This window comes from Columba livia, chromosome 2 (genome assembly GCF_036013475.1).
Source record: "Columba livia isolate bColLiv1 breed racing homer chromosome 2, bColLiv1.pat.W.v2, whole genome shotgun sequence".
NCBI lineage: Eukaryota > Metazoa > Chordata > Aves > Columbiformes > Columbidae > Columba > Columba livia.
The window spans coordinates 118,571,121-118,586,960 of NC_088603.1; the positions used below are offsets into that span (position 1 = coordinate 118,571,121).

The window sequence follows — 15,840 nt, forward strand, 5'->3', positions numbered from 1 at the left end:
TGCAGTTGGGTAACTGGAGGTTATTTGTGAAATTCTGTCCTCCAATTGAGTGAATATATACATTTCATTTTAAAATTGTGAATACCTTTTGGATGCTGTTAGAACAAGTATAGTGTAGTGGATGTCTGCTCATATCTATGGTCCTGGCAGAGCAAAAGTACTTGGGGTTTGGTGCAAGAGGTTCTGCAGCTCTGTGTTTCTTCATGATGCCAATACTCATGAATGTGTTACTAATGTGAATGGGAACATTAGTGATATAAGCCCCAAGTTACCCAGTTCTTTCTTTACTTCTGTATGTTCATCTTGGTCATAAGATGACCATTCTCCCATCATATGACCTGGGATGTTGTGCTGCATACACCAGACAGCTGGAGTGGAAGCTTCAGCTTCCTCATCCTGCCTTGGAAAATACATCCTTGCCTAGAAGTGGTACTCCACGCAAACAGGAGTTCACTTCTACAGAGTTTATTTTCAAGGAGCTGATCTGATTATGATTATTTGGCTACAGATTTTTTTTTTTTTTGGTCAGATCCGTTTCCTATCCTAGTCATTAATGCTACCACCACAAAGGGATGGAAATATGCAGCCAGAGATGTGGGGATTTGAGACTGCTATGTCTGACAGCAGCCATCTCTTTGCTTGTCTTAAAAGGACTGGGAAAATGCACTTTTAGTGACTGATGTGTTTGGCACCAACCAAGCTAATTTTATTTGGGCAATTAACCTGTCCCAGAGGACTTAATATGAGCCTGGTGCCAGCTAGTCTGAGACTTACTTGCATTCAGTTATGGCTCACTAAAGATATGAGAAATTCCAGTGATCAGTTAAGAGACTGCTGAACTGATCAGATATGAAACGCTAACTCAGTTGGCCCTTGCTTGCTCCAAGATACAAAGGCCTAATTTCTCACAATTAACAGTCACTGGATGTTTTGTTAACATAGGCAAAACTGTTTGCTTTGTTTTTCCTGTTCCCTTCAATCTGATTTTCAGAAATTTCCAGAGTGTGTTAGCTCTGTTTTTCCAAGCAAAACAATAGCATGAGGAGTTTTAGTCCAATCAGTTAAAACTCGGGAGAGTTTTTAACCGGCTGCAAGGTCCTGACACGGAAAGCGTTGGGCAGCTGTAGTTCTTCTGCTTCTGGGCTGTCGTGTTCATGGCTCATCAGTCTTTGTCCTTTTGAGTTGGGGATCATCTTGTGGTGCAAATCCAGAAATTGTCTCATGGGTTGGTTTACACAGAAAATGTAAAGAGTGACAGAGCTGTTGAAGACACAGGTTTATACTGTTAAAAGTCACCCACTTTCTAGGATGCGAACGCCACTCATCCCAGAGATCAGGGTACATATCCTTCCAGCCTACACATCACAGCAGCATTTGGTTTCCTCCTGTTGGTCATTGCTCAGGGTAGAAGCAGAGTTTCACAGCTCTAAAGGACTTCTGAACTTCGGCAGGCTGTGTAGGAATTGTACTTAAGATTTCTTTGCCTGGTGAAGACTTTGTGTGAGACCCTTGTAGCTAGAGATAACGGGGGAAATACGGGAGCCTTTGTTAGTGTTTATCCTACCACTCCCTGGTCCTCAAAACCAGCACCAGAATCTGAAAAATGAGGACTCTCAGCTGATGTTAGCACAGCTGCTGATGTCTGAAATGCTTTGGAGTTGCGACCTGTGTCAAATCCAGCCCTCTCAAGGGTGTAAGCTGGAGTTAAACGGTTCATAATGAAAAAGGAAACTGTGATTAGTGATCTTCCATGTACCTAAGCTTCCCTGTGAAAAAATACTTGGATTTCTTCCAGAAAAATTTGGGAGCTCATTTAATTTAAAATGTGTTTTATAAAGATATAATGACTACTGTTGAATGCTTTCAGGATGCGTATAATATGTTATATGAAGTCCTGCAAAAGCAGTGGGAGTCAGCTTGCTGTGAACAATGGTGCTGCTCTGGGGAGGTACTTTTGCCAGGTGCCTTTGAAATGAGCCGAATTCTGCTGCCTAGTGCACCCCAGAGTTTTATTTAGAAATAAAGATGCATGTGCTACCCTCAGAGGTAACTTTTGTCTCCCTTTGAAAAGTTTCCATGCTTAACTGTCTCTTTCTGGGGCAATTAAACCCATCACAGCGTGACTCATGCTATCGTGGCTGCTCATCTCAGGTGCAGAATCTTGTGAAATGCATTTTTGACTATCTAAATATATGACATCCACTGATTTTGCCATATCTGCTATGACAGTAATATCTTTTTGAAATGCCAGCAAGTTGGTTGAGTGATATTTCCCAGCCCTACAGACCCTACTTGCATAGATTACTTTAATCAAATTGTTTGTTTAACAGGTTCTTTAATTACCTCCTTAAAATAGTTCCTCTGGGCTTCTTCATACCCAATATTGAATATGCTAATCTGCAGTTTCATGTTGTTGGTTTTGGATTGCTTTAATAAAAATTGACATTTCACTCTTTTTTGCATCCTTAGGACTCTTGTAAAAAAGTTATAGAAAAACCTAATGTTTGCTTTGCCAGTTTCAGTGTTGGTGATTATTACTTGTGAAATATGTTGCCTTGTTTACTTCTAAACAGAATTTTTACATCGATATACATGCATGTATGCTTGCATCATTGCTCTGTCTGCAATGCAGAATTCACTTCAAGCAAGGCAAAAACTCAATCTTCTTTTCATAAGTACACAAACCACACAGTGCATGACAGTTTATTTATCTAATAACCTGTGGAAGCCCTTTATGCTTTTTTTGGTCATGCTTCTCTATTTCGTGGCCCTGTTACCTCCTGAAAATATACAGGAAAAAAACTTTGATGGTGTTGATTTTGTTTATTGATACATTATTTGGTAGAAATTCTCCAGATATGGTAGAGAATAAGACCTGTCCTGAAGCTTGTAATATAATTTTCATAAATTTATGAACTCTTTTGTTATGAACTGGAGGGAGGGAGTAACGGAGGAATGTTTTGCAGGTTGTGCCTCCTTGTCCAGGACGCCTATGGGATGTTCAGCGAAGTGCAGTTGCAGTCCCTGCGCTCTGCAGAAGACGTTGAGCAGTACTGCAGGAGGTGGGAAGGAAAATCCTGCTGCTTAGCTGGAATGAAAATCTTGCAAAGAACTACAAGAGGAAGGTGAGAACAATTTGCGGCAGAATGTATTGCGTCCTGTGGCAGGCAGAGGTGATCTGCCTTTTTATTTCTGTTACCAATATTTTTTGGAACAACTTAATCTGTCTTTGTTCAATTAAATGTCTTCATTGCCTTTTCTGGGACATCCAATAGAACTTGGGCCAACCATACTCTAAAAGGAGCATAAATAAGTTAACACACGAATACACACTTAGCAGAGAAAGGAATAGAGAAGAATTGCCATATGCAATATTTCATAAAATATGAGTGTTTTCTTCCTCTTCAGTAGATTCAAAGACTGAAAAACACTAGTTTACCTCCCTTTTGTTAAAGAACTGTTTAGTACATTATGCTTTTCTACAGTACTGCTCAGTATGGCTCAAAGTTTCAAGCACAGACTTTCCCTTAGTATAAAAGACCTTAATTCAGTTACATCTATATGGTCTTAGAAGCACAGTTTATGTTTCTTTAGAAAAAAAACAAACCTAAAATCTTGCAAAGCATAAAGCCATTCTTATTTTGAAATAAGAATGTCCACAGGCTTACAGAAAAATCCCCCTGGATAAGTAACAAATTGACTTATGGTACCTCTCAGATTTTGCTTATTCTGTGATTTCTTTTACATTCTTTGAATAAAATAAAATATCTTTAATCAGGAAAAGTAATTCAATAGATCAAGTAGCTTACAGAGTATCTTTCTAAGGAAAGTGACACGGTGTTCACATGGGGACCTATATAAATATAATTAGATTGGTTCAGTTCTCAACATAATTTATTCGTACAAGCATCCAATCTAGATAAGCCTTTGCTATTAGAATGGCTATGATATTTCTGCTGACACTTTTTTTCCCCTGTTGAAAAATGCTGTTTCATCAAAACCGGAATGTTTCATGGAAACATTATCTATTTTGGAGACAATTTTCTTCAGAAGATTTTTTTCAGGTCCAGAGGGAGTGAATACTCTCTCTCTCATCCTCATTTCATGAAAACGTTCAGAAAGTCTCGTTTTTGTTTCATATTGGAACAAAAACAAATTTCAAAGCCTTGAAATGTTTAGCAAAATGGAATTGTTGTTTTCCAGCCAGCCCTATTCAGTATGCTTTTCTTTTTATGTACTTGCAGTGTTAATTTTCAGATCCTTTGGATTTCAAGCCTACTTGCATTTTTATGGAGCTTTAATAACAAACACGTCTTCTTATTTAATTATTTTATTGGCTTTTTTTTCTAGTTACATTTTTTCCAGACAAATTAAATAATGGCTTTGGAATTCTGGGTACAAATGAAGTTTTACAACTGGCTGCTGGTGTTTCCAGTACTCTGCCTAACTAATAAGAGACAGACTTTTCTAATGTAAATTGTGTTTCAAAGCAGCAGTAACTTACTTCTGGCTATTCTGAGGAAGATTAGAAGATACTCTGCTGAAAATGCTGGTGGCTCAGCTGGAGCTGTGCTGGTGGTAACCCTGCTAGGAAACATTAAAAGAAAAAGGCTGGTGTAGCTTCAGGGACAGTGCAGTGGTTAAAACGTGATTTCATTGTACAAGATGGGTGGGTGGGGGAATTGTTCAGGGGGTTATGTTTTCCTTAATTGTTTTAGCCTAAGTTCTGCTTTATAGCTTGTTATTACTTTTAAATGTTGGGACACGTTTTGTGTCATTCTAGGTGTGATGGAAACCACAATAAAGCCATAGCTGAAATGAATATAAGGGAGTACTTATTCACACAAAGCATAATTAGACTGTAGAACTCATTGCCACTGGATAAATGGGTTTCCAGAGCCAGTGGTGTATCCAAGCACATGATGGGATATGCCTATGAGTGCCCAACCTTGGCTCGCAGCACATGGGTGAATAAGAACTATGTGGTTTGCCCTGCTAGAAAGACTGCTGCCTTTTTTTTGGAAGGAGATGGCTTTTAAACTGTTTGTTTCCTGCAGTCTGGCAGTGGCTTTTAAAATGGATAAAAGGGAATAAAATGTAGGAAATATGAGGGAAAAGTCATGACAGTCATGACTATTTTTTTTTCTGTGCCTTTGAAGCACATGATCTGGAGAAAGCCAGGAATGGCTGATAGGATCCCATATGTGCACGTTGTCCCGCAGTCACATGGATGGCAATTGCTCGTACAGAGACAGAGTGCTTCCTCAGTCACTCTGTGAGACAGAGGAGATTTTCTTTCAACAGATATAAGAGGTTCTCAAACGTTTTGCATCAATGGACCACTTTTACTGTTGAAAAAAATTTTCCAGGCCGTCATCCATCTTCATCATCAAGTATTTAAAGTACTATTATCCATTCCACTAAATGCAATTTTTTTGTCACTGTTTTAACCTGAAGTTGCATGTCAAGGACTAAAAACCTCTAATAAAGGGTATTTTACATCCAGGCAAAAACCTGGCTGTAAACCTGACTTTGATCTTTGAAATGGATCTGTACTGTAAGATGTGCTAAAAAAACACTAAACCCATTTCTTATCCTAATAAGAAAACACTTGTTTTGCAAAGGAAAAGTGGGATAGAACTCTTACAACCATCTCCTGTCTTGACCAAGATCAACCCTGTGAAAAATTAGAATTATTATAATCTTAAATTGAGAGAAACACTGTTAATGTTCAGTATTGTTTTTGAATACTCATATGCTTTAACAAGTACTAGGCTCTTGTACTAGGTCATTTGAAGGTCTTTCATTGATTTAGGCTCTTTTCAGAGCGAGTCCCGTACCCCGCATAAAACGTAGCCCCTGAAACCATCCCTGCAAGAAATCCTTGCCCTTGCAGTCCCGTAGAGAAGCGGTGTTGCCCTTTGCAGTCCAGTTTCTGGCGATCCTGTAGGACAGATGGGTAGGACTGAGTCACGGCGAAGTTGCCGTGGCTTCTTTGGGGTCTTCTTTCCAGCAGTTCTTCTAGTCTTTTCATGGGGCTGTTGAATGAGGTAGGATCCAGTGTTGTCACAGCTGAATTAACAGCACTTATGTGGTTCAGCGTCTGTTTCTTGACACCTGTTCACCCTCTCATTCATACCTCTCTCCTACCCTTTCTACGGCTGTTCCCGGAACTACACACTTAGTACCAGCAGAAAAAAGAAAGATACAGTCGTTTAAAGAGAGAAGAATGAGGAACACTCATTGATCTGCCACTGGTGGTGTTGGCTCCTTAGAGTTGTCTGTTCTCTCTCATCCTCCCACTGCCTCATCTGTCAGTCTTATAAATTCAGCCCCTTGAGAGAGAGGAAGTGAGATTTTGACGGTGTACTGCTGGAGGCAGAAATTTTGGTTAAGAATCTGTATGCAGTACAACTGAGATGTAACCTCCCTGTTTTAATAGATCCCAAGGCATGTTTCAGGTATGTCCGGTATAACCAGTAACTAAATGGATGCAATTAGATGCAGGGGCTGAGCACTCACTAAAATGCCTCGGGAGTAAATAAGCTATAAATTGTCGCAGTCTGCTGCTTCCTGCCAGAAGTTAATTTCAATGAGCTTGGATAAACTTTGTAGTTACATATCTCTCTTTATCAACAAAAATATCAATTGTATGTTTTTAGACCTGACTGGAGTTCTGCACAGAATAATAATTTGGATTTTGACAATTTGTGTCTTTTCACCTGATTTGCCAAACACTGAGTTGTTTTACTGCTGAGTATAGCAGACCTACCTGCTGCTTCTCTTTATGCTTTCCTGTAAGGTAGAAATATGAGGAGTTTCTATTCAGCAGAACAGCAAGATGACACCAGTTTATAAATGAAGGGAGAAGGAAGAAATACTTCAACATCATAAATAATTAACACAGGGTGTCAGTACTGATTTTGTCCTTAAATTGAAAAAATGCTTTAAAAGTTTCGAAAGAAGGTGTAACTGTTGCATAGATAGTGTTAAAATCCACACTTATGCTGGGGAGAGTAAAACACTTCGAAGGATACATCAACTCATAATCTTTGGCACACGACCCAGCCTTTAACTCATGGCAGGTTCTTCCACAGTATTTTGCTGTGCTACCTGTTGCATTTCCCTCTAAAGAAAATCGACTCTGAATATTGAGTTCATCAACCAGTGTTATGTTTCTCTGAGAAATGTCTGCATTTTCAAATAAAGTTGGCTTCTGTTGTTTGTCATTCCAAACTTTCAAATGTTAGGCAGTGAAGTGTGAAATCTCCCTGTGTGTCTGTAGTGTTGGTCACTATTGTGCCTGAGGGTTTTCTTTCTTTCTTTTTTTTTTTCTTTTTATTTAAGTCACGTACTTCTCTGGCCTCTCTCTCTTTTTTTCCTCTACTCTTCACCATATACTTTATCTTCTTTTTCCTTTACACTCAGAAGAGAAGACCACTGCTAACTGCTATATAAGAAAGTGTTTCAACGGCTGGACGTTGACAGGAAATGTAATAGCAAGAATGCTCTTCAGAGCAAGAAAATCATAACTTCCTTCCTTTGGTTTTCCCTCCTCCAAAAAGACTGCCATCTAAAAGAGCCACCCACGTCTCTGAGGTTTTGAGGTCCCAAAATGCTTCAGTAATTGCTGCGGTTAAAAGTTCAGTTTCATTTAAAGCATAATTTCTATAATCGCTTTGACATGTTGAATATTTGCATTACCTTTTAATTATTTTTGGTGACCGCTTATGTATCAGAGACAAACGTATTTTCCACAGTTTTCTTCTCTTTAACAATCACAGGCTGCTGCTTGTATCTTCAGTGCTTCTGTCATGAAGCTGTTCAGTAACCAGCATTGGAGAATAGCGTAGGCATGTCCATATTGAATCAAAAGTATTTTATATTATAATTTCAGTGTTTTAATGTAATATATGTAATTTCTAATATACTATAGAAAACTGAGTTATTAAAGTATGTAAAAAATTATTCAACAAAATTATTTCATCTATCTAAAAAACACTTACGGAAACAAAGCCAGCAACACTTCCTCTCTGTATGTTTAGTAGGCTCGGATTTTTACTTTATGATTTTGTCGCTTTTATTACTGAAGTCTGAGAAAATACAGTGTCGCATAGCTTGTGCACTGTAAGGTCTTAATAAGTCAATTAAAGGGAGAGCTAGCCTACAGTAGCAGCTTTATATTTGGATTGCTTGTCTTTTGATAGTTGAAGCTTATGCAGTCTCGGTGATTATTACTGAATTTCTTTTCAGTTTTGAGCAGGGAGATTTTCACAAAGGGCTAGGAATTGCTTTATTTTTGAGGTCTTAATGATTAAGACTGATACTGCCAAAAGAAAACTGGGGTGTTTTAGACTAAAATTCGGAGAGTAGGAGAGGAGTAAACAGAGATGTGCCAAGTCTTGAATCCACAGAGCAGAGCTGTGGAAGATGTTGGAAGAGAATCTTGTCACCTTTCTTCATAAGCCCTACTGTAAACCTTACATCTTTCTTTCTTCTTTTCCTAGACATTGTTTTCCTTCTACTTTCTTTAATACTGCTAAAATTTTCTCCCTGTAGTAACTTTCCCCCGAAGCTCTGATATGATTATTGAAATCAAAAAATCCCCCCCCAAATTATAAACTGTTGTGTTAAAAAGTAGAATCAAGCATGTCACATGCAAAGTTCTTGGACCAGAACTGTAGATGAAACTGTATTTGTGAGAGAAATAAACAAAATGTTCTTAGTAAGGTACGAAATACGTTTCACATCAGAGTCAGTGAAATACAGTTTTGAAAAATCAAAATTTGGAGTTGATTTTTGCGGTATAGCTTGTAGTGCGAAATGAATGAAATTTCCATAGGATCAGAGTAGATGTACTGAGACTGTAGATACCAGTTTATCACTCTACTAGGTCTAAATATAATTACAGTGGCTTTTCTCTTTAATTTGCATGCTTTTATCAAAAATCATAGAGTGAACATGTATATGCCTGTGTGCACATCTGGATGTATGCCATTTGACTGTGCAGTGAGGGGCTGAACAAGCCAGGAAAGTTAGAAGCAGAAGGGGACTTCTGTCTCCTGCTGAGCTGTGGAATTGAGACGGAAGGTGTTTAGGTGAGGAAATGAAGCAGCTTCTTCTGTACAGGGCAGCACAGTCACCATCTATGGCAAGAATTGTGGGGAGGGAGAAGTAAATGCTATTTTACTAGTATCACTTGCAATCTTCCAGTTATTTTTCTATGAAGCAGTTTAAGACAGTTTGTTAAATAGTTCAAGATTAATTTCTGCACATGCTCCATGTGTATTTTGCATTTTCTCAGGCATGGATTCAGCCTCTTCAAGGGTATGGAATCTGTAAAATTCTCTGACTGCTGTCTGGGTGCACAGCAGGCAGTTCGTGTTTGTGGATACACAGAAAAGACGTGCCAAAGTTCAGCAACCAAAATTTAAGCTGAAAGAGATGCCTTTTGAGCACATAGGATAATAAAAATAATTAGGGATACTAAAAATAATTATTTGGCATATTATGTATACATACATATGTCTCTGTGTGTGTATATAAATGCATGCACACATATATAAAAGTGTCATATACAACCGAAACCTGAAGCTGTGGGTTTGCAGAAGAGAGGAGTACCTGTGTGTAGAGGACTGCCTGCCATAAGTCTGTACTTCTGTGTAAGTCTGTACTATAATGCTCCTTTAGAGTTACTGGTGGCCTTGCTGTGTTGCTGATGAACAGTGGACATCTGCATATTTAATATGGGACAAAACAATTTTTACCATAGATTTCAATTTAGCATGGGAAGTAGGGGGTTGAATCTGTAATTTGGAATCTTATAGATTATTTCTGTCCTCCTGCTGTGGATTCAGTCTTTTTTTCCTTTTTTTTTTTTTTTTTTGTTTTGTTTTAAGGGAAGTTATACAGTATTACAAGAGTCCTTGTCTCTGAAAGAAAATGAAAGTTACTCAAAATATGTGTCTTTTTTATCCTTGACCCTGTTTCTTCTCACTTCTTACACTACTTTTCAGAAGTCTATCCTTTTGTGACCAGAATGATTTTAATTTTTTTAAAATAGTGACTAGTAATTATATTTACAGAGCAAAATTTTAAATTTTTTACTTTGTCTTCTGTTGCCAGAAAGGCTCTTTGTGCACTTGGGGGCTGAGCATGTTCCTTCACCATAGCACGGAGCCAGCTGTTCATCTCTCATCATGACTCTATACCTGAAGAAGGATACGCACATTGGATAAAATACACCCACTGTTCAAGTCAGATTGAAGTGGGATTTGAGCATTGCTTGGCCAATAAAGGGAACGAATTGTATTCTTTCTGTAAGGATAACGATTTTCTGCAGAGGAGGACACAATGTCTTGCCATTTCTCAGTTCAAGAAGGACAGGGAACTGCTGGAGAGGGTCCAGCGTAGGGCAACAAAGATGATTAAGGGAGTGGAGCATCTCCCTTATGAGGAAAGGCTGAGGGAGCTGGGGCTCTTTAGCTTGGAGAAGAGGAGACTGAAGGGTGACCTCATTAATGTTTATAAATATATAAAGGGTGAGTGTCACGAGGATGGAGCCAGGCTCTTCTCAGTGACAACCAATGATAGAACAAGGGGCAATGGATACAAACTGGAACATACCTGTGCTCTACCCCTGCCCTCATGCTGCACGTTGCATGAGGAAGGCCACGCGTGTACCTGCCTGAGTTGTACTCAGTTGCTATGCTCTCTTTTTGTAACTCTTCTTTTTAAAGTCCCAGTCAGCAAGACCAGTTGGTTCCACTCGGCACTGGCCTTCCTGTGACTGCGAAGAAGATATTGTTCTGTACGATACAGGACAGAAAAGAAGTGGTCAATTTGCTGTAAAGTCTCTTTAACACCCAAGAAGCGTTGCTTTGTGTGTTGTAATGTTCTCACTGTTAAAAACAAACAAACAAAAAACCCCAGGCTCTGAGCTCAGCCTTCTCCTTTTACAGACTCAGCGATGATGCCCTGTAAGTCAGGTTCATTTCTGTAGAAGAACAGCCCATTTGTGTTTCTGGTCTGTTCACTGGTGTGGAGAACACGACTCCAGATAGCAGTGTCATCTCTTTAATCTGCCGGCTTGTTACCTGAATTGTGAATCGTGAGCTTTATTCCACAAGATCCAGTCTGAGATTTACATTTAAGAAACTTCTTACAGTGCTGGTCCAAAGGCATCACTATTAACACTGAATCATAGATGGTATCTGGTGCTGTATGAAAAAACGTGGGAAGAAGTTCACTGCCTATAGACACACAAAGTCTAATTGCTTAAGGACCTGGAGAAGAACTAGGGAAATACAGAAATGAATAAGCTTAAGCAGAAGTGAGCTAAAAGCAGAACTTTAAAGGAGGGTTTCTGTGACCCCTTGAATAGAAGCAGCATATTGCAACATGCTTCAGCCCTGTACCAGAACATGCCTTTTCCTTCTTCTGAACAGTTGAATTTAGAAACTGATATTACTTTTAGCAAGTTTGGGGCTTCATTTTTTTTAGAGCTGTTTCAGAAATAGGGGCTTTCTTAACTGGAGGAACAGACAACGCGTTCTTGGAAGCAGCGTGGGATTAAAATCCAGATCTCTGTGCTTCAGCTAAACAAGACAGAGAACTAGGACAAGATAACTGAGAGCTTTAACTCAAACATGCATGCCTCTTCAAGCTGGTTATCTGTAGCTATTTCCCCTCTCTGGTCTGTTTTCTTGGCCTCTCTCTCAGATGTTCCTGCCTCTCCTGCAAGGATGCTGTACCAGCTGACAGGGCAGCCACTCTCCAGCTTGACACGCTAAAGCTAAAGAGCCCGTAGCATGCTGGGCTCTTAATTCTATGTTTGTTAAAAGTGGGAAACTTGCAAAATAAATTAATAAAAACCGTAACTAAACAAGCAGCTGTGTAGGAAGGAGACCACCTTCTGCACATGTAGTTAAGATAACAAAATCTTGCCTGTTTCTCTATGTGTGATAGTTGCTGACTTTCCTGAAAGCAGTTACAATCAGCTGTTAGAGAAAAGCAAGAAATGAAAATGTTAGAAGCAAAACTTTAAAAAAACTAATAGTGGTATCCGTGTCCTTCCCAAGCCAGCATTTACCCCAGTTGCCCTGAATTTTCTCATGTAGCAGGCCGTTCTTGGCAAAGGATTAAATATGATTTGCTTGTCACTTAATGTGATACATCCCTTCCCTCCCTCTCCACCCTGCAGCAGAGATGATGGAGATTTAACTAGACCAAATCAAAACCAGCTCCCAGAACACAAATACGATATAAAATTGTTTTCATAATCATGCAACGGTTTAAATTATATTTCGTAATGAATCTTTTTAATATAATGTGTAACACTGTAAAACATTTTAAACCTGATTTTATTGGTCTTTTTGAAGGTCATTAGGACTTTTTAGTCTGATAGACAGTTTGTGGCCTCCAGCAGTGCCTGTAAAAGTTCCTGGGCAAAGTCAAGACTCTGAAATGGTAAGTCTTGATACTATGGAAATGTATTTTTTCACTCACAACTGCTATTTTTGTTAGTAGTGCAATTGTGTTTACTTTGGGAATCAGATTCTCTCCCTCTCTTCATCTTCTGGGTTTTGGAGATTAACTTCTGTCCTAGCCCAGCTGCTGGAATCAGGTCTATTACTCATTAGGATGATTTTAATTGGTATTTGTCTCATGTGAAGACAGTCAAAGGATAAACACAAAAATTATCTACTAAAAAATAATGAGTGTTTCTGTGGTTTTAGGGGTTGGTGAGGTATTAAAATGGCTTTAGAGTATGTTACCATGCATTTGCAAATATAAAATTGCATCTTTAATTTTTCTTTAATTGGCTTTTGTATTTGAAAAGGAGTTCTGTCGTATCAAGTGTCATTTTGGTAATACGAGATAGTTTGAGAAGCTTCTGGGTAACCAAGTGCTTGTGCCATCCTGCTGTTCTCGTATAGCTGTTCTTTGGGGAAGAAGTTTGTGGTATTAGAAATTTGTGTCAGAGCCTAGAGGAGTCAATGAGGATGCAAATTCCAGAGAAGAAGAAGCTGGAAATAAACAAGTTTCAAAACCAGGGGACATGAAAGGTGGATATAAGTAGTTATTTCTAAAGTCTTCTCTCTGCAATGCAGAGAGCTCTTTGCAGGGGTTTATGTTGAAGAATAAAAAGTTCAGACCTTGGTTATATATAAAACCAAGACTGAAACCAAGTGAAACAGCTGTTCTTGCCTGGACTCCCCCTTTCATCTAGAGGTTTCAGAAGTCTCAGAAGAATGGATTGTTTTATGCAATAAAATACTGTGGACAACAGAACAGGAATATCCATGGATGGAGCAAAGCTCTTAAATGTTGTTTAGCAGTGTTGTGACTCTCATTTGTTCTTCATTTTCTCTATTTTATTAGCAATCTAAAAATGGAGGAAACTTTCCATAATCATGAAATTTGCACTTCTGTCATGGGTTTGAAATACTAATTCATTCCACAGAGGATCAAGTCTCCTTACATTCTACTGCTGCAGGTTTTTGGCTGGGTGGACTTTTTTCAGTTGAGATACATTTTTCTTGATACAAACAGTATAGTTTCATGCACAGTTTTATAGAAGCAGTTTTGTTCATAGGTACATAAATCATATTGCCAGTATGCTGATAGTATTGTTGAGAAGAGATCTGTGAAACTGATTTCTTTTGAGCCATATGTACATTTAGTTACCTTCTTCAGTGCTGTCAGAAGCAAACAGAATTTGAATTGATGCCTCTTGCTTTTTTTTCCCTTTATGCGGATTATTTTATAATGAGTGAGCAGCTGTCTTTAATAGATTCATATTTCTTTTATTAAATGAAATGCTTTATTAACAACAAACATCGCTAGAACAATATTTTACCATATCCACAATAAAAATTCTTTATTAGCATTGTCTTTTTTTTCCTGAGAAACCTTTCTAGTTTGGGACCTCTTTAAGTGGTGATTGATAAAGTTGTTACATCACAATACTTTTCAAGGGGTGGGAAGAAAAATCTGGCATAACACAAAGAGAGCAGCTCTTGTAGCTGTTGTGTTCCTGTTCTTCATTATCTCCTTGTGCTGTCCTGGAATTAATCTGGCAGCTTTAAAAGTTTGTCAGCTGTTTACTATCACAAAAACCCACCCACATGCAAAAGTCCCCAAATCTCAGAAAAGTTACGGATGGTAGAAAAAAAAAAAAAAAGAAAAAGAAATAAAAATTAAGAAAAAAAAAAATAATCAGTGCACTCCTACCACGCAATAAAAAAATGCAAAACCAACAACAAGTACCTTGAAATAGTCACAGTGTTTGCCAAGCGTGCCGGATCATGAGATGATGTGATGAGTATCAATGTCAGATTATGGAAAGAGTGATACACACAAGCTGATTTCACTTAAAACTTGTGAATGTCAGTTTATTAACTCAACTTCTACTTCAGATAGATGTTATTAACCGTATAATTTCGTTTTCCCATCCATCTTAAAGTGTAAATTGTATGGTTCATTTTGGCTATTATTATAAAGCCTGACTGACCAAATTAAAGTGCCTTTTCTAAGGTCACATTTCTTTTTCTTACTTTTTAATAGGTGACAACTAATCTTCCTCCTCCCAGCTTCTGTTATATTCTTACTATTCAGTCTGGTGAAATACATGTGGAAGTGGATGAGGAAGAACAGATTTCTAATTTGTACCAGCCACCAGCTGTTTGTGGTCTAAAGGAAATTCTTCAGGTAATCTGTTTTACAAGTCAGATAACAAATACTTTGTACCACTGGATTTCTGGTATCATGTTTGTCTCATTCCCTGTTTTTGTACTATTTTCAGATCGATGGTTGTAGTGAACGTTGTAGCTTCTGGGCGCAAGTGCTATATCTGAGGCAGAAGGTAATCTTTTCACTTTTAGCAGAGTATTCAACGTAAAATCAACATAATGTTTATGTGAAGAAGCCAGCATTTATTTTGTTTAGGGAAAAACAAAGCCTCCCTGGATTATCTTCAAGAGTTGTATGAGCAAAATTATCATCAGGTCTAAAATGTTTGTGAATGAGTAAAATGAACTGCATCTCCAGTTTCAATACCATCCAGTCTAGAAAGTGAATTATTTCTGAATAAATTACTGTCTAACAAGAGATAATATTTCACCCGGGTGAGGGAGCTTGCAGGAAGTTTGTTGAGACTCAATTCATAGCTAAGTGCTGTCCTTAGATACATAGCAAAAAGTTCCCAGTTGATTAAGTGTCTGGGTGTAGAATTTAACAAATTATGGTTATATAAAAATACAGCTTTGCTCTTTGCATGCAAGTGTGTGGACTATTTTTGTTCACTTCAATAGAAGCCCCTCAGGCAAATCTGGCTTTTATGGTCCAGTTAGTAGAAAGGAGGAACTCTTAGGTAAATACATCTGCCGTCCATACTTTGTTGGAAAGCGTATAAATATGTTTTATTTATTTGTTTCTGAATGATGCTAGAATTTTCTTTCAAAATGTTGCAAACTCCCTCAGTAGTTAAAGGAACCTTTTGCCGCTGATTTATTTATTTTTTCCTGGCGACTGTATGCTGAGTACAGCCAGCACTGAATTCTGGTGGAGAATAATTTGCAATTGTCCATCAGCTCCACAAGAAACAAAGTGTGAATCAAAGCATATGAACCAAAGACAAAGAAATTCCAGAACAGCCAGCAAAATAGCTGGAGATGCTTCCCACCAGCATGAGACATAAATTTAAGTTAGGTCTTGCCCTTTTGCTTCACAAGCCAGTGAGTTATGATTTGATTTTTAGGCAGGGAGTACTTTTAACTCCTGAGCTGAGGAGTATCTCTTGTGTTTTCTCTGTGCTAAGTGAGAATTTACTGTGACATT

General features: G+C 38.3%; 1 protein-coding gene across 3 annotated transcripts in view; it reads left to right on the top strand.

Annotated features, from left to right (window-relative positions):
• Positions 1–15,840, top strand: part of SPIDR (scaffold protein involved in DNA repair) — a 212,735-nt gene that overhangs the window by 181,214 nt on the left and 15,681 nt on the right. For all 3 annotated transcript variants that reach the window (XM_013368108.3, XM_021292034.2, XM_021292035.2), the window contains 4 exons: positions 2,967–3,125; positions 12,381–12,468; positions 14,569–14,712; positions 14,807–14,866. In XM_013368108.3, coding sequence (XP_013223562.2) covers positions 2,967–3,125; positions 12,381–12,468; positions 14,569–14,712; positions 14,807–14,866 — 451 coding nt within the window. The remainder of the gene's footprint in view (positions 1–2,966; positions 3,126–12,380; positions 12,469–14,568; positions 14,713–14,806; positions 14,867–15,840) is intronic.